Source organism: Zootoca vivipara, chromosome 8 (assembly GCF_965207765.1).
Source record: "Zootoca vivipara chromosome 8, rZooViv2.hap1.1, whole genome shotgun sequence".
Classification (NCBI taxonomy): domain Eukaryota; kingdom Metazoa; phylum Chordata; class Lepidosauria; order Squamata; family Lacertidae; genus Zootoca; species Zootoca vivipara.
Genome location: NC_142591.1, coordinates 65459177 through 65485657, shown reverse-complemented (window position 1 = coordinate 65485657; position 26481 = coordinate 65459177). Strand labels below are relative to the sequence as shown.

At 38.9% G+C, this 26481-nt stretch overlaps 1 protein-coding gene across 5 annotated transcripts in view; it reads right to left on the bottom strand.

The window, feature by feature from the left end:
• VPS13B (vacuolar protein sorting 13 homolog B) overlaps nt 1-26481 on the bottom strand; it is a 384018-nt gene that overhangs the window by 313796 nt on the left and 43741 nt on the right. For all 5 annotated transcript variants that reach the window (XM_035126124.3, XM_035126121.3, XM_035126123.3 and 2 more), the window contains exons 9-17: nt 24387-24482; nt 23403-23525; nt 22849-22986; nt 19489-19576; nt 16121-16318; nt 14383-14552; nt 13918-14112; nt 12352-12476; nt 402-583 (exon numbers count right to left, since the gene is read on the bottom strand). In XM_035126124.3, the coding sequence (XP_034982015.3) occupies nt 402-583; nt 12352-12476; nt 13918-14112; nt 14383-14552; nt 16121-16318; nt 19489-19576; nt 22849-22986; nt 23403-23525; nt 24387-24482 (1315 nt within the window). The remainder of the gene's footprint in view (nt 1-401; nt 584-12351; nt 12477-13917; nt 14113-14382; nt 14553-16120; nt 16319-19488; nt 19577-22848; nt 22987-23402; nt 23526-24386; nt 24483-26481) is intronic.

The window sequence follows — 26481 nt, the reverse complement described above, 5'->3', positions numbered from 1 at the left end:
CATCCTACCCTCCCTCCAAACATTGCAACCTCTAAACATTTACAATTCTGCAACCAATATAATACAGTAAAATATGATTCAAGTCACTCCTGGTTCTATACATTTTATTCCAAAGGTTTACATGTAAATTTCCTTAGGTTACTATATTATGACACATCCAAAATGAAGAAAAGCAATTTTAAATGCATGTAGAAGCTTTTGCAAAAAGTGAAGCCTGGTGACTTCTTAATCTATAAGCAGAAAGTTTCAATGATAATACATTCAAACTGCTTTTCCAACTAAAATATATTTAAATGCTAGATTCTAAAGATAAAGTTCAGTATATGACAACTAAAAGCAATACTGTACTGGGGCAGAGATATCAGTTAAGTATACTGGTAAGAAAAAAAAATAGTATTTACCTGATAGTTGAAAGACTTCATTCACTAAAGCTTCATTCACAACTGGTGAACTAACATTTCCAGTATAAGCCCAACTCTGCCAAATAGCTTGCATTAGGAAGGTCTGGGCTCTTGTTGCTTGAATTGTCAGACTTGGAAGCTCAAATATACATTCTTTCACTGCAACATGAGAACGTTTGAACCTAGAAAATACAACAGAAACCAAAAAAATGGTTAAATCTGTATACAGGCTTATTGGCAGAAATGCCTAATGGCAAATCCCTAGGAGAGGCAACACTGGAAAAGCTCACTGAAAACGTGCCTAGTTGATGTTCATTTTATCTGAACTTTAAAAATTAGTGACATAAGGCAATAGTACAATTATTTTGCTAAAGTTTATACATTGAATGTGAACATGTTCCAAAAATGAATCTCCGAACCTCACATTCTCACAAAACCTCTAGCTGGTTTGTATTTGTTTAGTTATAACCAGTCTACAATATTCACCTCTTCCCCTGATGTAGACAAGGGGAACAGCATATAACAATTTAGACACTTCTTCAACAATTCAAAAGTTCTACACATACTAAGACAACCACACGAACTAAGGCAGAAGGACATCAACTTGTACAAGGGTTCATACTACAAGCAACATGGAGCTGTTGCCAAAAAGCAGAAACCTATGTCAAGTTCTCCCTCTAACACATAATAAAACTTACTGTGTTCTCATTTTGTCCATTCTTTGGCCCCAACAGCCACTGATATAGATTGTTCATTTAGAGAGACTGAAATCAATTCTGGTTGAGGTTTCTGTAAAGTGACATTAAAGCCTGGTATCCCCACTGGGATCTAACAGGGAACTCTGATCTAAACAAGCTTAAATCATAGAGTTGAAACCAGCTTGCAATGGGAGGATGAGAGAACTGAGGCAAGAGCATGTGGGTCCAACTTGGTGTTTATTCCCAGTTTGCTAAACCATGGGTTTAGCAAGCTGGGGTTGTCACATCCGAACTGGCCCAATGAGAAAGATTGCCATGGGTAAGTGTTATCATACATTATGGAGAGAGCAGGGAAAGGTACAACTCAACAGAGCGCTGCCCTCTCCTTCAGCACGTTTGTATTCATCAAAATGTGTACTTCTACCTCTAGTTCATCAGAAGTTCCCAGTAAAATTGGCCCCAAGATGCCAATTTGCATGCACTAAAAGTTAGCCACCATGTTTGTTACTTTGGGGTATGTCTGCAAGAAGCTTGTTTTAAGATAAGTTAGTGAGGATTTTAGAAGGCCCATGCCAAAGTCATGAAACCGAGAGCTGACTGCTAAGAGGCTGAAATACAAATCAGGAAGTCCTAGAATAATCTTGCATCCGCCATGAACTCCCTAGGTGGCCAGTCTCTCTTAATTTGTCAATAATAATACTGACTTGCCTTACGACGTTTTGCAAGGATTACTATACAAAGAGATAAAGTATGTGAAGTGCTTTGAACACTTGAAAGTCATACAGATGCTATTTGTTTATCATTATTATTACTTCTGGAACTAGCAGATCTTGGTATAAACTGATCACAGAGGTGTCTATGGCTTCGTCGCTATAGAGCTTTCGGCAAATGCTAAAGCAGCAGCTCTTTACCGTGCAATTTGACACCTGACACATGATTTCAGGTTACACCTTATTCCTGTGATTCTGTTCTGTTTTGACTGTTTAAATATTGTTGTAACTTGCCCTGCTGGTGAAGGGCAGATTTCTGTTGTTGTTATTAAGAATCTATACCATATCTGAAGTGTAACAACTTAACTAGGATAGCTTAGTCAATGCAGCATGAGACTCCTAATCTCAGGATTGTCGGTTCAAGCTCCACGTTGGGCAAAAGATTCCTGCAAGGCAGAGGGTTGGACTAGATCAGTGTTTCCCAACCAGTGTGCCTCCAGATGTTTTGGGACTACAACTCCCATCATTCCTGACCACTGGTCTTGCTAGCTAGGGATGATGGGAGTTGTAGTCCCCAAACATCTGGAGGCACACTGGTTGGGAAACACTGGACTAGATGACCCTCAGAGTCCCTTCCAACTCTACAATTATTTGATTCTAATTATTACTCTAATTCAAATATTTTATGTAGTTGTGTTTTATTGGATGAAATTGCTCTTCTGAATATTGAACACTACATGTAATTTGTGAGCAGACCACATAGCGGGAATGTAAAGTGTCATGAACTAAGCATGGACATAAGCACTGAGACAGACAATCTCCAAATTTCAAGGAAGCATTTTGATGAAAATAAACGCACGTGGGTTTGACATCAGTACCAATAACAACTATTCATAATGCAGAATCTTTGAATAACTTTTTTTTTAAAAAAAAACAAACCTCTGGTTTGATGTGGAATACAGCTACTGTACTGAACTACAGTGATGTTTAAACTTACAGCTTTCACATAAAATGTTCCCTGATGGCTGGTAACACTATATTAAATGGGGGGGGGGGAATTAACAATATGCAAATTTTAAAACTTACTGTATTTTTAATACTTCCTTTGGGAGAAAGATACTGATTTTCAGTGAATGGGAAGAACTTAAAGAAAATATTACACTCTCAAAAGCAGGCCACATACAAAAAATCAGTACATTCTACTGTACCATATGTGCAGCAAATGTTTCTGAAAGGATTTTTCTGTAAGCTGCCTTTAGATGAAAAGCTATTTTATAATTTTATTACTGTATAACTGTTTTGAAATATAAAGTTTTGAAAATATTTTCCTGTAGTCAGAGTAAAATGCAAATGAATGTAAGAATGATCATTATCATGTCAAACAGATCTCTCATCTTTTTATCTTAAGTTTTGGTAATGTTTTGCTATGAATTTGTTGTAACACTACATTATTTTATAAGGTATTTCCATTTATTGTCTACAAAGCATCTGTTTCACAACTTCTGTCTTTAAAAATGGACCTTCAACATATGCCTATTTAGCAGAACAGATTAAAAAACTATCAATCCAATTATTATTCTTTAGGGTGAAATAAACCTTAGTAGAGCTAAGGGAATCTGCCACTCATTAAAGCTGAAGTTGGAACATTTCCAGTATAAATTTAAGGAAAGAAGAACACACAATGTTTGCCATGCTTTGGCATGGAATTTCTTTTTAAAAAGACTCTGTCCTAAGTGAATTACTTTAGAATTCTTTTGTTTTTCTCTCTAGTTTGCTTACCCTGATGCAAGTTGCCTTAAAGAGTTTAGATAAATCTGACATACTGCTAAAGCAATTCTAATCCCTGTTCTTGAATGTAAAAATGAATTGACCCTCTATGTGAAGGGACTAATGTAACCAATCCATGCAAGTCCACAGGCTCGCTGTGAAATATTAGCAATGTGTACCTTTAGAAACAGCAACCCATTCCTTTAAAATCAACACCTCATAGTGATTGAATGAACATAGCAGTGAACAGCTGGCTCCAAAAGTTTATACAGAGTCCCCAAATGTAAGACTGGAACCTGCCAAGTATTTCCAAAAATTAATTTTTTTTATTACTCATATCCTGTACAGTAAAATAAGATTAGTTCATTTTTTCCAACACAAGACCAGAAACCTGCTACTAGAACCTAGTGATGACTTGGGGCCAAGTTTTTTTTGGGGGGGGGGCTGTTGCTTTTTTTTTTTTAAGGGATACATTTCAGTTGGCACTTACACAATTGATTAAAACGTTTTTTAACATGCTTAGCTCTTTGGAAAAAGAAATATTTGCAAGTATACTGATAGTGGTATTGATCATTTAGTCAAAACACCAACTTCATTCAACCAACCAGTTATACATGTCAGCAGCCAAATAATGTGTATCACAAGGCTGTTTGTTTCCTTGCCACCTTTGAAGTAATATTAATTTAAATTTAATAATGATAGCGGTGGTGATGATAAAGAGTGATATGCAGGTCTGCCATTTTTTACTTATCCCCAAGCACATATGGATAGACCAACACTTTGGAATATGAATGTCACACTTAACTTTGTAAATCCAACCTCAATTTCCCCTACCATTCTCAAACACCATGTAGCTTACAGTTTTCAAGGATCACTAGTGAACAGGTTCTTTTGCTACAAGAAGAAACATGCTCATGATCTTGTAACATAGAAATAATGGACAGAACACCATGTCTTTAAATTAAATATACATGTATATGTGTACTTTTTTATCTACTTTCCATATAAATCTGTTCATTCAGGGTAACAAATTAGTATTAAAGACTGATCCATGTATGTGATGCACCTTTTCCTATGCCAATAAAGGAGACTGATTGATTGATTATTGTCTGATGTAGGATCCAACTATTAAATACCAATGCCAATTAATAAAACTATAACATTGTATTGTTATTAGTAGTAGTGTTGTTGTAAGAGAAAGGGTGCAGTGCTCCCTAGATGAAATATTTGTTCACAATAATACTTACTGAATGGTGCCAAACTAGATGTGGTAACAGTTCAATTCATTTAAACCAAGAACTTCCCCAACCATACAGCACAGCCTTCACCAGCTGGTGCCCTTTGAATGTTTTGGATTACAACTTGCATTAGTCCCAGACTGTGCTGGCTAGGGCTGATGGGAACTGTAGTCCAAAACATGTGGAGGCCATCAGGTTAGCAAAGGCTAAGAGTCGGACATGACTAAACGATTAAATAACAAACAACAATATAGAAAAAGCAGGAAGTGATCAAATTTTAACAGCAGAAGGGATGTGTAAAAGAGGGGTGGAGAACCCTCCCATGCATAGTGCCAATTTCATTCCACAGCAAATATCCCAAATGCTTTAGGCCCAGTATTTTAGTAGCTTAGCCTGGCTAAGAAGAAAAGCATTCAGGCAGAGATGCTGTAGGGAGACAAACACTTAAGGTGGGAAAATGATTCTGAACACTACCCAACATATTTTTCTTGCTGTTAAAGGCAGGCACACCACCATTTCTAATACTGTTTCATGGGGAACTGATATGGATTGGCTCTTAGAGGAGCTTGATGGGTAAGTTAACTAAAATACATGTCCACAATTGAAAATCTACATGGATATTTCATGAAAGGGGCTATTGCTTCTTGCTCTCAAATCTATTATATATTATTATGATGTAGAAAGTGGAGTCCCTCAAGGATCAGTATTGCAACCTGTGCTTTTTAACTTGTTTATTAATGATCTAGAGTGAGGACTGAGAAGTAAGGTAAACAAGTTTGCCTATGATACCAAATTGTTTGGAGTACCGTATATACTGGCGTATTACACGGCTTTTGAACCCAGGAAATTTTTTTCAAAAGTTGGGGGCCCGTCTTATACGCCAGGTCCAAGAATCTGCAGTCACCACATACGGTGGGGGGAGCTCAAAAACGGCCGCATCCCCACTGTATGCAGTGACCATATGAACGCAAAGAAGCGCGCTCGGGAGGGGGCTGCTCCCCGCCAGGGAGAATGGCTCCCTCATGGCTTTGTGACCTGGATCAGCGCAGAGATACAGTTTTGTGTATTTCATTGGTGTCAAGCTGCTGCCTCTTCTCTTTTTGTCAGCGCAAAGCAAAGGGATCTCTCCGTCTCTCTCTCTCTCTCCGCTCTCTCTTTCACTGCTGCTCAGTGTCTTTCGCTGGCTGTGTGAGCCTCCGATGTCTCTGCCCCTCTATCGCTATCCCCTCTATGGTTTCTTTCCCCCCCTTTTGCTCGATGTCTCTGCCTCCCTCTCCCTCTCCCTCTCCCTGGCTTCTATTCCCCTCTTGCTCACTGAGCCAGCCTCGTTGTCTCTCTCTTTCACTGCTGCTCAGCGTCTTTCGCTGGCTGTGTGAGCCTCCGATGTCTCTGCCCCTCTATCGCTATCCTCTCTATGGTTTCTTCCCCCCCCCTTTTGCTCGATGTCTCTGCCTCCCTCTCCCTCTCCCTCCTTTTGATCGATGTCTCTGCTTCTCTATCTCTCCTCTCTCTGGCTTCTTTCCCCCTCTCAATAACTAAGCAAGCAAGCAAACAAACAAACCACCATTTCCCCGGCTGCAGACTTGAGTGCTGGAGAAGACAGCCTCCCCTCCCCTCCCCGCCAAAAAAGGGCTGGAGTACATCCCAAATTCTATATTTTAACTTGAAAAGTAAGGGGTCGTCTTATAAGCCCAGTCGCCTTATACGCCAGCATATACGGTAGTTAAAACAAAAATAGATTGTGAAGAGCTCTGAAAGGATCTCTCAAAATTGAGTGAATGGGCAGCATTTTTAATGAAATAAGAAAATGGCAAAAGCAATTCAATGAAATGAAATGTAATATGATACGCAATGGGGCAAAACTATATAAATTTCACATATACCCCCATGGGGTCTGAAGCTAATAGTGTCTGACCTGGAACAAGACCTTGGGATTGTAATGTATAGCTCGATTGAGATGTCTACCTAGTATGCGGCAGCTGCGAAAAAGGTAAATTCCATGCCAGGGGTATTCAGAAAACAACTGAAAACACTATCATAATGCTGCTATAGAAATCTATGGTGCAACTGTACATGAAATATTGTGCACGGTTCTAGTCGCCTCACCTGAAAAAGAGATATTGCAAAGCTGGAAAAGGTTCAGAAAAGGGCAACCAAAATAATAAAGGGGATGTAGCAACTGCCCTATTAGGAAAGGCTACAAAGTTTGGTTGCTTTTTGGTTTAGAGGAGGAAAAGACATGATAAACGTGTAAAATTATACAGAATTTTTATCCCTTTCTCACAGTAGTAAAGCTCGGGGGCATTCAGTGAAGCTGCATGTTGGAAGATTCAGGACAGACAATAGAAAATACTTCTTCACACAGCATAAAATTAAACTATGAAATTCAATCCCAAAAGAGGCAGTGATGGCCACCAATTTGAATGGCTTTAAGAGGATTAGACAAAATCAGCAAAAACATCAGTAGGACACATTTCTAACTAAATAGATTTAGAATAAGGAAGCAACTCAAACTAAAAAGGGAATGCAGTAGAATATGCTATCATTCAACCAATTAGTTTTATGAAAAGTTGTGTGCCAATATGAATATACTGATTCATACTGGATCCAGAATTGGCCTCCACTGTCACTTACGGACCCATTGTTAAAATCGTGTTTATGGGAGACAATCTTACTTGGCTACGAGTGATCGCCAAAGAACACTGATTTATATTACAGTAGTGCCTCTCAAACGAACGCCCTGCAAGACAAATTTTTCGCTTAACGAAAGGATTTTTCGAGCGGAGGTTGCCTCGCTAGATGAATTTGTTTTACGAAAAATTCGTCTAGCGAATTGCAGTTTCCCATAGGAATGCATTGAAATTCAATTAATAGGTTCCTATGGGCAATTTTTTATAAAAAAAAATTCAATGCATTCCTATGGGATTCGCTAGACGAATTTTTCGTTATAAGAATTCACCTGTGGAATGGATTAAATTCGTCTAGTGAGGCACCACTGTATACTACCACTATGAAAGAAAAATCATTTTAGGAATCCGGTGTGAGAACAGTTTCACATTTAATATGGGGAGAGATCTCAGGGAGACCAAAAAAACATTTTTCCAACTGTGTAAATGTAAAAGGTTAAAAGGTAAATGACTCTTGGATGGATAACTCCAGTCAAAGTTGACTATAGGGTGAGGCACTCATCTCGCTTCAGGCCGAGGAAGCTGGCGTTTGTCCACACACAGCTTTCCGGGTCAAGTGGTCAGCATGACTAAACCACTTCTGGCACAACGGAACACCATGATGGAAACCAGAGCACATTGAAACGCCGTTTACCTTTCCGCCACAGTGGTACCTCTTTATCTACTTGCACTGGTATGCTTTCAAACTGCTAGGTTGGCAGGAGCTGGGACAGATCAACGGGATCAACAGGAGCTCAACTCGTCACATGGATTCGAACTGCTGACCTTCCAACTATGTTCACCAGTACCAAAAACATATTTTGCAACACCAAGCATGTTTTACCTTACAAACTAAACATTAAAAATCTAACATATTGCATAACCCTAAGACAATGATATGATCACTTGGCTATAACAACTGGAATATTTGGTCTTGTCAAAAATATTCAAATTATCAGACCTGGACATTCAGATTCCTTATTTCAAAGAATAACACTACACAATAACAATGCACAGTAAAGCCAGAAGCTGTAGTCCCAGAGGAAAAATTACTGTAACTCTATCTGCTATGTGAGACTAAGAGAAAATGTTCAAGGCTGCACAGAAAAACAAAAACCTGGAATCTGAGGATGAGGAAGTAGTCTCTCTTTTCTGGGCTTCAGTCCAGCAACAGCAAGCAGAAGATGACTACTCACTGAGCTAAAATTTGTGAATGAACCTAAGAAACATGCACTCTTAGCTTTCCAAACGTTAGGAAAAATAACACAAGGCCAACTAAATTTTAACTGATGGTCCTTACTGATTTTGGAGCATTCCAAAATTAATTTAAGTGTGTTGATATATTGTTTATCAATATTGAATTTGCAGTAGAAAATGGGGTAGAAGTATTTATAAGTGTTATTAATGAATAAAATAATTAATATAAACTTTATGTAAATAAAAACTTTATTTATGTAAATAAAAACAGTATACTACCAAACAATCCCTCAGATCAGTGAGAGAGCCTGGAATGGAATGGAAAAAAATGTATATGATATTGAATAGTAATGGAGTCTTTAAGGTGACATAGGTATGCATCTTGAAAGACGATGCTTCTGCCCTGGAATGTTTAATCCAGCATTCCTCAGCATGTGGGACATGCTCCTTTTCCTAAAAGTAGTTGGCCATTGAGAGTCGCACTGCTCTTTTAGGCAGGCTCAGTTGTACCAATGTTGGTGGCAAATCATATACACCAGTCCGAAGTTCACACACAATTCCTGTTGTTAAAGTAGGCCTGCTTCAGGGGAAAAATGAAAACATTGCAACCCCAGAGATTTGGCTTAGAGCTCCCATTTTTATGCAGAAAGTCAAAATGCAGGTGAACACCTGGCTTTCCAGTAATGGGGTGCCTCAGTGCAGCAAAACTGAAGCTGAATAAGAAGACTGATGTGAAGCAAGGTGTGGGGATCACTTATCAACCGCAGTTGGCATCATTGTGAAGAACCTAGGCTGCATCTTTTAAAAGTTTAGCCAAAAGACGTTCTATTTTGGAAGGACCCAAGCTTCATTTCAAGAGAGCCAAAAGTCTATTAAGCATCTTGGACATGTCTCTCTTTTAGCCATCTCACCCCTTGCTTTTTCCTGTAAGATCAATTGCAGTCGTTAACAGTCACCAATGGGTTTACCACACCTATCAATCACCCGTTCCCACCACCCTTCTGAGTAGTACCCCTCCCCACCCTCTCATTATATACAAGGGTCTGGTGACTTCTGTTTCAGTGTATCTGAAGAAGTGTGCATGCACACGAAAGCTCATACCAATGACAAACTTAGTTGGTCTCTAAGGTGCTACTGGAAGGAATTTTTTTATTATGTCTCTCCCCTGTGAGAATTGAGAATGTTTCCTTGTAGAAACAAAAAATAATCCAATTTTTTACTCAGATGTTCCCTCATCATTATGTATTGGTAGGTGTAATGTATCTTGAATATTAGTTCTCTCTGGGAAGAGAATTCTCATGGAGGTACTTTAAATTCTCTTAAGCAGCAGCACTCAAATGGCTTATGGAGGAGCAACTCACTTGCCTGCAAAATATGAGCATAGTGTTTGAAAATTCAAGTATATAAAATGTGGAATTAGTAAGGCAAGTGTTATCATTCTGACAATGAAGTCATATCTGTAAACATTATTTATTGTTCTGAGATATTCAGTATATCTTAGCACTGAAAGCTAGAGTAGCAAGTAGTACACTTTATAGAACTATTTTTTCTATGCTGATTTTTAAAACAAGTTAATATTGCTCCTTTCTAATGACGCTATTTCATCTAGGCAATGAAGTATGTTATCCAAGTTTTTCAAATACATTTTGAAAAGCGCAAATATTACAGTAATACCATATATTGGATGTATATCGCTTGGAATTATTTTTAAACAAGAAAAATGAAAGCTATTTTGCAGATTTATGTCAGAAATAAAGTTGAGATTTTCACTGCTAATTCAAAACATACTACCTAGGGGATTCCATAACAGTTCATAAAGTGTCTTTGTTTTTAAAAACTATGACCTGTTGTGTATATAGAACATATGTATCATCAGATGTGTGCACTTTAGGCAATTCTGGAATGTGAAATCTCAAAATCCAAATAAAGCAGGTGCTATAATTTTTTTGGAGAAAAAAAAAGAGTGGACGTTTAATGACATTACCAGGTTATTCTACCAGACTAGTTCCCACTCATTTCATGACTTCAATGACGCTTTCAGTCCGCATGCTGATTTCGATTTAGTTCAAGTGCTATTGATGTATTTCATCTGGTGTTTTATTCACTTCATACTGCACTTCATTTAACAATGTGGCTGCAGTATTCATTTGTTTCTACTTCATTATCCTCAAATTATTATATTTTGGTCTTAGTTTACATTCTTAGTACAAATTAATGTGTTTGTGTGTGTGTGTGTGTGTGTGTGTGTGTGTGTGTGCGCGCGCGCGCGCGCATGCAAGCACACATTTGTACATGCATATATTAAAAGGCAATGATTTAATCCAGTTTATTCACTGCACTAGCTACAAACAGGTTAAATCTATTTTATATTAATCTCCCTCTGCTTAACTAATGCATCTGTTACAGCTTGGGAATGTTTTTCTCCATTGTACTATTCTTACTAACTTTAAAATACCAGTAACCAATATGAATTAATCATTCATATACATATATTATTGATTTATAAAAACAGATTTCTATGTGACTTTTCATGTGCATACCAAAGCAGTGTACAACATGACTAAAACACTATTATATTAAAACAATCAAAATATAAATAAGAAATCACTTAGCACAGTAAAGATTGGCAAAACAAGCCAGCAATCTATAAACACCTGGGTAAACCAAGATGTTACATGCACACACAGATCCATGTATGTACAGTGATCTGAAATCCGCTGGAAACTGGTTTTTGTATTCATACACATCACAAGAAAGATAAATACTATTTTCAGCTTTGACATAATTTCAAAAACTTGAATGCATGAAGCATTTCCTTTACTAAGAAAAGTAGCTGAATGGAAAGCAATCATTTTGAATTAATTAATTGTTTCCAATGAAACAGATGAGCAAGAAAATGAAACAGGGAGTATTTGTTCAAGTGTAAATTGCTACTATTTGTTCAAGTTCAAATGTGGTTATTAGTCATTATACAGAAATATTCTATTGAATATCTGATATTGTAACAGAACTTACAGCAGAATTTGTCCACAGACCTGAATGGACAAAGGTTTTACTTAATAAAACAAGAACTATCAAATGAAGCAAAATATGACAAGACCCATACAAAATATGAAGAAAATGAGGTTGCAGCCAATGAGTACATTGCAAGATTTTTGTGACAGTTATGAAAATATGGCAAAGTACTACTAATATCTGGATTAAAATATCATTCACAGAAGCTGTGAATAAGGAACACACACATCTCTCTAGATTACTTAAGATATTGTGGCAGCTGGCATCAGCCCTCAGGGCTAAGGGTTACTCTGTTGAATGAGAAGAGACATCTTCAACACATTTTTCTTGGTGTCAACCTCTAAGTTATGGTATTCATTTCAGAACAAATGAAAACAAGTCTACAGCAATATCCATGCATTAGTAGCAAACATTTTGGTCTAAAATTCTAAGAAGAAAAAGAATGCTTTTGGTAATGGCAGTCTAAGCGATATGGTCAGAGACACCAATATTTAAAACATTAATGCGGAAAATTGTATATGTGTATGTGTGTATGTATCTGTATCTAGAGAAAGAGAGAAGTGTATAATATAATGTAGTACAGTACAGTAAAAATAAAAATGTACCCATGATGGACCCACATGTAGAGTGCTTGTGAATATAAAGCATTTAATACTCACCAGTAGTTAGGAAGCTTAAGCATTTTGCCATAAACAGCAGTACTGAATGGAGAAACAACTGAAACTGGTGAGTTGTAAGATCCATTAATATCCAGTGATGACAGCCCTGCCTGAAAACCAAATATCTGAAACAAACCAAAACATCAAGCTGTACATTAACAAAAAAGTATCAGTACAAATTATTTTACTTTAATATAAACCAATGTCAATTTTAAGCCATTTTTTTATCCCCAAGAAAAATGTAAGATAGAAAATCATGTTTCTATAAAAAAAAACACAATTTATATCACAGGAACAGTATGTCCTACTGACTCGAAAGAACTGACTAAACATTAACAAATCTGAACCACAATGAGTATTATAATTACATGATATTATCATGATGTAAGGGACCCAGGTGGCGCTGTGGTTAAATCACTGAGCCTAGGGCTTGCTGATCAGAAGGTCGGCGGTTCGAATCCCTGTGACAGGGTGAGCTCCCGTTGCTCGGTCCCTGCTCCTGCCAACCTAGCAGTTTGAAAGCACGTCAAAATGCAAGTAGATAAATAGGAACCGCTACAGCGGGAAGGTAAATGGCGTTTCCATGTGCTGCTCTGGTTTGCCAGAAGCGGCTTTGTCATGCTGGCCACATGACCTGGAAGCTATACGCCGGCTCCCTCGGCCAATAATGCAAGATGAGCGCGCAACCCCAGAGTCGGTCACGACTGGACCTAATGGTCAGGGGTCCCTTTACCTTTACCTTTATCATGATGTCAGTATAACAGTGCAATCCTAACAACCCACATTGATGGCTTGTGGGAGGCAGCAGTGTAAGCCTCTGCTGGTAGAAAGGAGTGTCATGGCAGTTTTCCACCATGGTGGAAGCACCAGGTTTGTCCTAGCAGACAGAGGGCTACTGCCAATAGTAGCTGCAAACAGGGGGCTTCTGCCTGGGATGGTGATGATCCTCATCATAATCATCATTAAAAATTCCTAGACCACCCTTCATCAGAAGATCACAGGGCAGTTTGCAATATAAAAACACAAATATACACACCATAGTAACAAAACAAAAATAACCCCCTCCCCCACATAGATTGTTTAATTAGCCAAAGGCCTGGGAGAAGAGGAATGTTTTTGCATGGTGCCTAAAGATATGTAATGAAGGCACCAGGTAAGTCTCCCTGGGGAGAGCATTCCACAAACGGAGACACTGCGGAAAAGGTTTTTTAGTGTGTTGCTTCCCTCCAGACCTCTCGTGGAGGGGGCACACAAAGAAGGGCCTCAGGTGATGATCCCAAGGTCAAGTTTCGGATGCCAGAGCCTTTGAATTTACTGTATCCAAAGCCCCGAGGTTAACCCGAGAGGCCTGATCCTTGAGTCCTCGGTTGCACAAGCTTGAAAATGGTGCAGTGAACAGAAAACCAGCACCACCCGTCCATCAGGACTTGGAATGTGGTGGATGATCTGCCACTCCTTTCCACTCTGCTGCCTCCCTGCAAGAATTAGGATCGCTCTGTAATAATGTTTCTGAGAAGTCTCAGCAATTTTCAATGAACCAAAAAAAAAGTATTAAAAATGTTTTACCTTAAGATAGCAGTGTGAATAACAGTAGTGAAGTAAGTTATCAGATGCCTGGCTAAGGCTGCTGACAGTCTGCACAAGCTGTTCAGCATACATTGGCATGGAGTGTTCCAGGGCCATTTTGTCCACCAGTATTTGGATAGAAGGCAGAGGACGCAAAGGCTGAAGATTTGTAGTATTTAAGAGGCTGCTTGAACTCTTCAGGGAATATAGTAGGGGGAAAAATACAAGCCAAATTAATGTAACACCCCATACATTTAAAAATACAGCCCAACATTTCCAAATCTAACTTTTAAAAAGTTTCATTCTAGATGTCTAGATGCTTGCACAGTATTTTTTTTAAATCAGTCTATCATGTATGCAAATATATACAGACTAAATTAACCTATATGAAATAAGCATATGTAACTGACTGGGTGCATATGTTTTAATTCCGAATATAGTTCATGACAGACTACATTGTAATACCTTTTGACCCATGATAACAGGCAACAAGTGGTCCAGCAAATTGAATTCAGCCATGGGGATTGTCACAGTGCATTTCAGAATTGTGAAGTTTGTGATCCGAGTTGGAATATATTCTTCCAAAGCTGCTACTTCTTCTGGGCTTGGCATAGCTTTGGTTCCATCTACAGAATCTGTAATAAATTATAATTACTCAAATTTAACGTAATTATCAATGGGAATGTACATAGTCTTCCATAATTACTTCCATAACGATTATTTTCTTTTGATCACTCTGTGCTCCTCTAAATGTCAAAAGGGCAAAGAGATTTCCATTGTTGCATTTCTCACAAGGAACATCAAGTGGGCTCTCTTTATATATTTGCCTTTAAATTGTCACCACAGTTCATTTTAACCACCATCTAGGCAGCTGCATGAGGGAAGAACTGTGTGGCAGGAGCTCACCTGTCCTTCTGGCCTGGACATTGTCACCTGCTCTGTTCCTAAATCTTATCTGGAAGAAGAATGGGCAGGACAGACAGAATTGCCACTGACATTGGTGAGGAGTTGCTGCTCTTCTGGACAGCCAGACTCCACACAGCCAGAACTCCATAACTGTCTTGTAAGAACTATAACTTGGAAGAACTTCTGCTTGAACTTGCTTTTCGCTTCTACCACCATTTTTCCCCATGTGAGCTACATCCTTTTAGACTGTGAACTTGAGGGTGGGGACTGTCTTAGTTCTGGGTTGTTGTTGTTGTTGTTGTTGTTGTTGTTGTTGTTGTTGTTGTTGTTGTTTGCTTTTTTCGTTATCCACTGTGTGACATTTCTTAGATTGACTGCAAGCTCTTGGGGAAAGGACCTCTTATTCGTTGTAAAGTGTGATAGCACTAGCTAAATGAGTACGGTAAATAAGATATTCCTATGTTAGAGCTTGCTTGTTCTCCAGTTTCCTAAAAAAGACTACAATTGGTACTCATCTGAAGTGTGGATCTCGAATAGCATCATGGGGGTCACCCGATTGGGCTCTGACTGCACCATGATCATGAGGAAGCAACAAAGATTCTTTGAGAAGGTTTTGCAGACTTGCCAAGCTCAAACAGTCCATGGAGACAGCATAATTAGGGAAATAACAGGAGTCCACTTTCCCCAAATATAGTAACAACCAACGAAACTAGGAGAACTAACAGAACTAACAGAGGGGTGGGGTGGGTGGAAAAGGAGAACTTTTTATGTAAAGTATTTTTTAGTAGAGATAGCAAACAAGGGAGGTAGGGAAGGCAAACAGGAAACAGATAAAGAAAATATTCAAGAAACTAGCCTGAAGTAGGAGTGGGGAAAATGGGAGCTAAAGGTGACATGACTGCTTCAATTGGCAGGAGCAAAAATCTGACTGGGAGGCATCCACTTTCCCAAGAAGTCATTGCTCTTGATCAGAGTGGAGTCAGAGCCCAATCCGGTGACCCCATGATGCCACTAGGAGATACTTGCCTATTACTGTCTTACATGCCAAGTTGCTCTCTCAAAAAGTGCTGCAAATGGCTACTTTAATCGAACACCACATTGGTCAGATCAACAGTGCCACAAACAGATTCTGTTTGAGCTCTTACCACAGACAATAATGAAAAGATTCAAATAAACTACTACTAAGCTTTCCTTTCTTCACACACACATTATTTGCAGTTAACAGTTTTCCACTGAAGCTCTCCTGCTTTGTTTGTAAAAATAAAAATAAAGAATAAAGAAATAAATCACGACATACCTTGCTTAGACTTGCTATATGGTTCATATTCATGTTCCAGAGCACAAACAATCATTTTCATAATCCTGTGCACTGCACTGCTATCAAGCCGAAGACTGAGAGGGCCCACAATAAGGGTTTTTGTAGACATCTCCTGAACATGGCCAAAGTCTTCACTCTTTACTGAAGTCACATCTGGCTGGTTTCCAGACACTAAAACTACAACATATATATTTACAGATAGTTAATACATGCATTAGGACCAGCGTTTGAAACTCCCATTGTTCTAGGCGTGTTTTGCTACATGGAATTTCATTAGCGCAAGCAGTTTCTGAGGTCTGGCCTCAGTACTGTGCCTAAGATTTCAGATAAAAACTGCAGAGTGGAAGGAAAGGAGGACTTTCCTTTCCTCCCCACTTCCAGACACTCTCTCTAAGAATATGGGGGGGGGGGGAGCATGTCTTTGCTTTATGCAGACTTCAGATGAGAACTAGACCATGCATACCTGCCAAGTCCTGGACTGCAAAATCCGGGACCAGCAGCCGCATAGACGCAACTTCCGGTGTCGCTTTGCCCATCTATGGACACCAAAAATGGCCGGCAACGGAAGTCGTGTCTACGCATGTCCAGAAATGCATAGACACAACTTCCGGTGTTGCTTTGCCCATCTATGGGCACCGAAAATGGCCGGCGCCGACACCGAAAGCCACGTCTACGCACTTCCAGACATGCGTAGACGCGACTTCCGGTGCCGGCGGCGGCCATTTTCGGTGCCCATAGATGGGCAAAGCAGGGAAAAAAATGGCCGGCGGCAGGAGCGGAATAAGGGAGAATAACAGGAGACGAACTGATACAGGGGACCGCCGGGAAATGGTACGATAAAATGGGGGTTTCCCGGGGAAAATGAATATAAGATTTTAGTTGCAGTTCATTCATTTTCAGCTTTGTATTATTGTTATTTTTAAAAGTGTGCCTAGACATTCCGTTGTTGCACCCATGATATAGGTTTAAGGTGCCTTTTAGCTCCTAGCTTTCATATCTCAGTTTCTAACACTGATTGGGACAATGGGGGGGGCTACTTATGAAAAATAATTTCTTGCAATTATCAGTGGTTAGCTATAAATAATTTCTTGCAATTATCAGTGTTTAGCTATAAACACTCACACAATAGCCTTAACTGCACTTTGTTTCCTCGTGATAAACTAATACAAGCAAGATCACCAATGCATTTTCACAGGGAGGCCCACTTTTCTTTCTTCATGTCCATTACAGAAGGAAAGATGAAGTAGGCAGTGAGTGGCAATATTGAGCTGAAAACTAAAACTTAAAGCTCAAATCACATGCTCTCAACAACTGTACTACACTCAAAATTGGAGACAGGGTTTTAAACCACCCATATCCATAGTGCACATGCTTTTTTGCCAACTCCAATTCAGCTGTGTTTTTAAATAACCACTTGATGGGATGAGAAAGCTGCTTTGATTTCAAGTTCATTAGAACTTTGGTCACAGTCAAGATTAACCACAATTTACAACATGTTGGGAAACCTCAGGCTTGGGAGTCAAATGTGGATCCTCTAGGCCTCTCCCTCTTAACTCTTGAGGCTGTCTCCAGGCTCTGCTCAGTACCCTCCTTAGTGCTTCTGCCTGGCTGGAATGTGCTCTCAAGCTGTGGAAATGCCTCTTGTTTGCTTTGTTGGAAGACAAAGAAATGGGGGGGGGCAGAAATCTCTAACGTCTGCATGGATGGAATGTATCCTACAGTACAAAGTTAGAAGACACATCTGTTGCTCTTCCCCTGGAAGGACTTGCTCTGCACACCAGTGGCATGCAACCCCTGGAAGAAATGCAGCCCTTGGGCTAGAAAAAGTTTCCCACCACTGTACTAAGCCCTATTTATGTTACTCAGATATAGGGCAATGCTGCACTTAATTGAAATCAGGCCCATGCCTTTAGTACTACCCCAACCATATCAAGTCTCCTCCTTCAGCTTCATGTTGAACACAGTTGTCTACAAAGAAGACCCAACATGCAAACCCCTGTTCATGTGCAGGGACTCCACATAACTAGAACACCCATAAGCATGAGTGCTCTGATCACGCAGAGGCCTTGCACACTGAGGTGGACTAAGAGCATAGTTTAGATAGGGCTCTAAATTCTGGTTAACCCAGGCATCCCCAAACTGCGGCCCTCCAGATGTTTTGGCCTACAACTCCCATGATCCCTAGCTAACAGGACCAGTGGTCAGGGATAATGGGAATTGTAGTCCAAAACATCTGGAGGGCCGAAGTTTGGGGATGCCTGGGTTAACCTAAAACAGAAAAGGGAGCTTCCAGTGACCATTCTCCTCCTCATAGAGGGAAGCAGAAAGCAAACAAGGAAGCCCAAGGACCTTCACTTTGGAGAGATTATTAGACTCCTGCCCTTTATATAAAGCAGATCATATTCATCTGCCATGACACTGTGAAGGCAACTATTATTTACTGCTGCTTACACATGCATAGGATGCCACTGTAAGGAATATTGTAACCAGTGCTCTTTTTTTCAGGGTACACAGTACTCGCACCTTTTTTTTTGTTGTTGTTGTTAAAAAGTGTGGCACTTACTGTAACAACTTCATGGTGAGTACTGGCACCTATTTTTCTAGGGGGGGAAGCACTGATTGTAATATACACACACAGAAGAGAAGCTTTTGTCTTTCTCTAATGTAATCTCCCCATATGAACCGACCCGAACCCTGCGATCATCACCTGAGGCCTTTCTTCGTGTTCCTCCTCCACAAAAGGTCTGAAGGGTGGCAACACAAGAATTGGTCTTCTCTGCGGTAGCTCCCTATTTGTGGAATGCTTTCCCCAGAGGGTTACTGGTTTGTTTTTATTCGTTTTTGTTAGGTATTTTGTGTTCTCATTCTGTATTTTAATGTTGTAAACTGCCCTATCATCTTAAATGGACAGTATACAAATTTAATTGCTCATCACCATAATCATCACCCTTGCAGACTAGATTATTTCCTTTAAACCAGCATAAAGCTTGCAAAGCTGCTTTAAAGTACGTTCTTCTGCCCACCTCCAGATTTGCCTTCACAACAACGCTGCTGAACAGCAATTTGAACCCAGATTTTCTCAAGCTAAATCGTTGCATGATAACAAAGCACACAGGCAAAGCAGTCATATCAAATCGCACATTGCTGCATTTCTCAGGGCAAAGTCAGGAAAAGGGTATATGAGCAAACAAGCACACTATAATTCAGAATTTTCAGCAAGTCTATCCAGATTTTAAATTAGGTCAAAAAGGTAAATCTGAGGACAGCCGGTCAAGGACTGTCAGGTGCCTCTGAGGAAGCCTTTGTTTCTGTTATTCAAAAAGCAAGCAAACAAAGTAATGAAGTACCTTTGCCACTGGTGCTTTCCATTGTGTACAGATAATCCATGTAGAAAGCCCCAAACCTCTGCATTCCAGCTATCTCTGTGTACATCTCCTACCAACAAAGCAAAGTACATACAACTAATGTTCGCTTAAGAAAGAATCTTGAGATTACAACCCAATGGTATCAGGGCTATAGTCAAGTACTAGAGATATATACTTGTTTGGGTTTGTGCATGAATACATGGTAAACCTTATCAAAACAAAGGACAGAGGTTAGCCAAAGAATTCATCCTTCAGATAGCTAATGCAACATCTAGACTAGACCACACAAAAGGACATCTATAACTCTTCTGGATGTTTTGTCCACTTTTCCAAAGCAGCTAGTTAATTAGTATCTTTAGCAGAGTCAATTAATTCAGCTTGACCTCTCACTCACTAGTAAACCAGCTGACTATGGCAAACTTCGTATCTAACATTTGCAACTTCCGAAACATTTTAGGACATCTAGCTAGAAAACAATCAGATTTATTTGGACTCAGTAGGTATTTGTTTGCTCTTGTCTTCATAGGAAGCAGTGAGTCGTAAGTAACATTCTAATCACGTCATTAGACATGAAGGTTGACATTTAAGTAAATGGAATCTATTATTACTACCAATAGAAGGAGAATTCGCAGCTTTAACAAAATGAGTTTATTGGGCAGTAACGAGATACATGGAATTCTCAGTGTTTCTCTGTTCTCCTGCTCTATGAAGGATGAGGAAAATAAAAAGAAGTATATAATATAAACACACGGATATTTAAAAAAGAGTGATGCCCCACAAGGATGTGTATTGGGACCAGTGCTTTTTAACTTGCTCAGAAATGATTTGGATTTAAGAATGAGCAGTGAGTTGAGGCCAGATTAATGAATAATACCAATTTATCCCAACCAGACTATAAAGAGCTATGAAAGAATCTCTGTGAACCAGGTGAATGGGCAGCAAAATGGGAAATGCAGCTCAATATGAAAAAGTGTAAAATGATGACAAGGCAGCAAAAAAATCCTAACTTCGCAAATAGGTGATGACTAACCAGCAAACAGTTTGAGTTGTGTGGCAGACAGCTCAATCAAAACATCAACCTCTACAACACCTGTGAAAAGGGTACATTTTGTGTTAGATGTCATTAAAAAGGGATTAAAAATAAAAGTGCCCATATCATAATGCCCTTGTAGAAATCTATGGTGCAGCCACATTTGGAAAATTGTGTGTGGTTTTGACTGCCCCAATTCAAAGAAGGTATCACACAGCTATAAAAGGCACAGAAAAGGCAACCAGAATAGTTTTACTACAAGAAAAGGCTAAACCAGATTGAGCTTTTTTGTTTCAGGAGAAAGCAGTTAAAGGGACAGCATAATGTTGTGATGTATGGTGTGGGAAAAGTTTAGTCCAATGAAATTGATAAGTAATAGATTCAAGTCAGACAAAATAATGTATTTATTCACATCATTTATGGACTTCACTTCCATTAGATGTGGTAATGGTCACAAGCTTAGAGGGCTTGAAAAGGGGATTAGACAAATTCACAGAGGATAAATCTATCAGTGACTATATAGATCTTTCATGTTCAAAGGAAGTATGCTACTGAATTCTAGCTGCTGGCAATCCACAGCAAAAGAAGGCTGTAGTTTACAAGCTTTTGCCCTGCTTGTGCTGTTGTGGTTTACCACTGCAAGAAGCTAGAGTAAATGGGCCTTTAGTCCAATTCACAAGGGCACATCTTATTAAAAACAAAAAAACAAATATGAAGCACAGTTCAGTTCAATGTGCAGGGACACTAAGGATTAAAGAGTTGATTTCTTTTTAACGTATTAATTTCAGCATTTTAGACTTGAGTATAGATTCACAGTTTTCTATTAACTGCAGTTCTCTAAAGTACTTGCAAGTGGCAACTGGGAACCACTTCTCCAGTTCAGTCTCTCTTCTCCAGACTGAACACTCTGTGCATTTACCCACTACTCAAGACTGACTCTTATCTATTTACTCTTCAAATACTGAATATTTTAAAAGAAGAGGTATCTACTTTTACCTCTGCTACCACTTTATATTTGAGTGAAAACTTGTAGGATGTTAGAAACTAAGTTTTACTCAGAGTCCACTGAAATTAATGGACCTTAGTCAATATTAATACATTTCAATGGGTTTACTCTGAGCAAAACATAGCTGAATTGTGCAATTTGTACTCTGATACACATGCCCGAGTACAAAAATTTATAGTGGGAATGAATAAGCCCTAAAGCTATGTTCATTTTTATCAGGTGTCTGCCCTGCTTACAAGAAGCTCAAGGCAGCTTTCTCAGTTCTCTCATTTATACTCACAACTTTTTAAAGGTAGTTTATGCTGAAAGAGATAAACTCTTTAATAATTAGCCAGTGAGCTTCATAGCTGAAGGAGATTTGAACCATGGTCTCTCTTCTCCAGACTAAACACTCTGTGCATTTACCCACTACTCAAGACTGACTCTTATCTATTTACTCTTCAAATTCTATCCCAGCGGAAGCCCTAAAAGTGGTTCATTCATAGAATCATAGAATTGTAGAGTTGGAAGGGACCACGAGGGCCATCTAGTCCAACATCCTGCAATGCAGGAATCTTTTGCCCAACGGGGGGCTCAAAACACATGACCCTAAGATTAAGACTCATGCTCTACAAACTGAGCTAAACCAGCTATTGAATAATCAATTTCCAACTTAGCTAATAAGGCTTAATTTAAGAATACTAAGGTCTAGATTAGTGTGTGGGTGGTGCTGCGGTCTAAAGCACTGAGCCTAGGGCTTGCCGATCGGAAGGTCGGAGGTTCAAATCCCCACGATGAGGTGAGCTCCCATTGCTTGGTCCCAGCTCCTGCCCACATAGCAGTTCGAAAGCACATCAAAAGTGTAAGTAGATAAATAGGTACCGCTCTGGCGGGAAGGTAAACAGCGTTTCTGTGCGCTGCTCTGGTTTTGCAAGAAGCGGCTTAGTCATGCTGGCCACATGACCTGGAAAAACTGTCTGCGGACAAACGTCGTCTCCCTCAGCCAGTAAAGCGAGATGAGCGCTGCAACTCCAGAGTCGTTCGCGGCTGGGCTTAACTGTCAGGGGTCCTTTACCTTTACCTTTTTAAAGTCTAAATTAGTTATGGCCTCTGGTCATTCAAGTAAAATGTGCAATAAAAGTAAATTCAAGCAGCTCATAGTGACATAACTCATGTACTCATTAAGTGACAAAATACTTTAGCAGAAATAAGGTGTTAACACTGACTCCATAATCAGAGCTCCTGAACATAGATGTGTATAAAATAAGTGACAGAATATGAACACAGAGCATAAATCCAAAATTTTAAAAGAAAACTTATTTAAGACCTTATGAGCGGCTGCATCCAAAATGAATTCTGCACGAACACCATTGTTTTCAGGGCTTCTATAATCAAATAGTGAATTGGTAAGGTATGTCATCCCTTTTGTGCTCAGATTTTCACCACAGTTGAAAAAGTAGGCCTCCTTTTATAAAAGGGGAAAAAATATATGAGTGGGAGTAGAAAGATAGTAACAAAACATAACAAACAAAATAACATGTTATTTGATTTCTTTTTTATAAACATGGTACATGAAGAAACCATTCCCCCCTCCCAACCATGGTCTTGTTTGCACAATGATAAGCCAAACAGCAGCTAAGAATGAACAATCAAGTTTGCTGGTACACAGCTGGAAATTGCAGCTTCTTCACTCCCTACAACACCACCCTGCATCTGCTGTTGCCACACTACCAAGAGCTAAGCCATGATTTGGCTTAGTATTACATGTGAGCCGAGGCTCGTGGTTTGTCTAATTCGGCTACCACGGCTACCTGTCTTTTTTGTGTGAACCATGTCTTTGTGTGCACGTCTGCAAGCTAGCAAAGCATAACTTGTACTTACCGCATCACTTCTATTCATATTATCCTCAAAATCTTTAATTCCCATAATTCCTTTGAGACATAGAGCTTGGCAACCAACAAAGCCTATTTGGCAATCAAAGAAAGGTTCTCCACTCATGAGGACCTGGGGGAAAATGTTAACATGCTGAGTGTGTACATAAAGAAACTGGAAGAGAGTTAAGCTTCTAGCCAAGAACCAACACATTGTTGGGCTCACCTATCTAACTTTATTTGTCGCCTTTATTTATTTATTTATTTATTTATTTATTCATTCATTCATTCATTTAAATAGCATTTGCACTCCACTCTTCAGCTAAAAAGGCTCCAAAAGATAGGCTTACATAAAATCAAAGTAAGACATTCCCTACCCATAGGCTTACAATCTAAAAGAAAACAAATGAATGGGACAGGGGACAATGACAGAAGAGAAAATGAGAACCGAGACTATTCCAAGCCTATCCTTGAATATCCTCTTCCCTTGAATATTAGAAAGGCACTGTCTACTGAAGGCTCTCCTCTATCAACAAATCTTCTAAGTTAAGATTTTCCCAGTCTGGAATTGTTTTTAAAGATTTTTAAAATACGTTTTTATCGTCTTATCCCTTGTTTGCCACCCTAGGTACCTTTGGAATAAAGGGCAGGGTCTGAATCTAATACATACATAAATAACTGCACACCTATCTATCCAAAATTAATATTTATGTGGATGAATGTATAAGCAGGACTATTGTGGTCAGTTTTTGCACTTACCGGTAATTAAAAAACAAATGAAGTAGAAGAATAATAGTAATGTACACTAGATTTGAGAGCTTATTATTTACTGCCTAGAGTACTACAGCTAAAGTGCAAGAATGGCTCTATTTCAGTTATGTTTTTATTATAGCCATCCAATACGGCAACTGCCAGTCCAAAGTAATGACTCTGATGAAATAAATACTGATGCCAAGAAATTTACTATAAATATACAAAAGTAATGGAAAATTACCTCTACTGTAGTTCCTTCTTGCTCCCAGCATAATACTTCTTTGGATTTTACTTTCTGTGGGCTGTAATAGCTACTTTCAGCTTGCATTTCTGTGAGCTGTGTAACAATATGCCAAACACTTACCATTAGTCAACATTCGTATTAGCTACATATAAACTATTATTACTGTGTAGAAAAGATGGTGACAAATTAAATTTTACTATTGGTGAATATGATTGGGCAGGAAACAGGTGCACTAAAACAGCTGCAATATATTATCCACACTGGAAATAACAACTTTAATCTATGTATTGGCACAATTTTTAAAAATACCTTAAAAAACACTGAAGCATTTTTAGTTTCTCAGATACATAAACAATGAATAAAAAGGTAATCTAACAGATACGCAGGTGCAACTCAGTTTATGAACTTGACAGAACTTGACAGTTTATTATAATAGCATAGGAAGTAATTCACAAGATGGATGTACTTAAGCAACCCTTGCGAACCTCAATCATAAGTAAATATACTACCTTTTTGTCTATGCTCTGATCACCATGAATAAAGCAGCAAGAAGAGATCAACAGTGTACTTTTGACTATTCAACATCATTCATTAAACAAGGGCAAAATAATGAAACATTTAAATGTTTAGCCCCAACAGCTCCTAACTCTGGCATCTTTAACTGCTGAACTAATTCCTTCTAATTTTCTTATAACATAAAATTCCTAGAAGCTCTCATTACTTAGCTATTTCCAACTGTGTGTACACATGGTTGCTGTTTTGAAGCTAAGTTCTATAAAGCAAATGCTCAAGTAAAACAGGATTTAAAAACCCGCCCTTCAGCTGTCTGCAATCATTGTAGAGGAAAAGCAATTAATTGATTAAAAGAACTCAAACATTGCAAGAACAATTTTCGACATTATTAGGAAAATGCAACATTTAATTTGGCATGGTGGGTTTTTTTTTTAAGCTGGAGCAGTATCAGCTATTCAGAATGCTAATGCAGAAACCTGAGCTTGTTTTTGACCAAAATATGAACCACAAATTAATTCCATACATTCTTAGCATTCAAGCAGAACAATGAATTCTAATGTTTTCCTTCTAAGTGCCAGCATAATTCTCTTATGCTTACCATTTTATAGTGTAAAAAATGTAACACTCAATATGTTAGGATGTGGTAAAATTATTTTAATGTATAATGCTAAATGCACAAGAATAAAACACAGTCTCCTTTTGAGGGGTTTTACCTACTTCAGCAAAGGACGCTGAATAGACTAGTAGTTTATTATGAGATTTAGTGGGAATAATATCCGAACTAGAGTTGACGCCACTGGGTTCCATGTTAGATTACCAAAAAAAGCATCTTTTTAAAGTGCTGCAGTGGCCTTTTCTTCTTGAACTGGGCAGGCTCATCCTACAAGTCTGCTGTAAGAAGTGACTGACAGGATAGGCAACTACAAAACAACAAAGGTACGAACAAATCCATGGATAGTGAAGAACGTGAGTGCTCTGGGAGAAAATATACTTGCTCCCTTCTTCATAGCCCCAGAGTAGAACATTCTTCTTCTTCTTTTTGGCGATCACTTTTAGCCGAGTAAGATTGTCTTCCATAAACACAGTTTTAACAATGAGTCCGTAAGTGACTGTGGAGGCCAGTTATGGATCCACACGTCCTTCCACAGTGGGGACATTGGTTTCCGGGCAGAAGTTGATCACAGTGTGGATTTGCCAAGCGTGCCTTCCACTTAGCATGTTTCTCCCTTGCACACTGAGTTAGAGTGTCTTCAAAGCCCATGACATCTTTGGTAAAGGCTGTTCTCCAATTGGAGCGCTCGCAGGCCAGTGTTTCCCAATTGTTGGTGTTTATAATACCTTTTTAAAGATTTGCCTTGAGAGAGTCTTTAAACCTCTTTTGTTGACCACCAGCATTATGCTTTCCATTTTTAAGTTTGGAATAGAGTAGTTGCTTTGGAAGACGATGATCAGGCATCCACACAACATGAACAGTCCAACAAAGTTGATGTTGAAGAATCATTGTTTTGAGACTGGTGCTCTGGGAGAAAATATACTTGCTCCCTTCTTCATATCCCCAGAGTAGAACATAGATCTACTT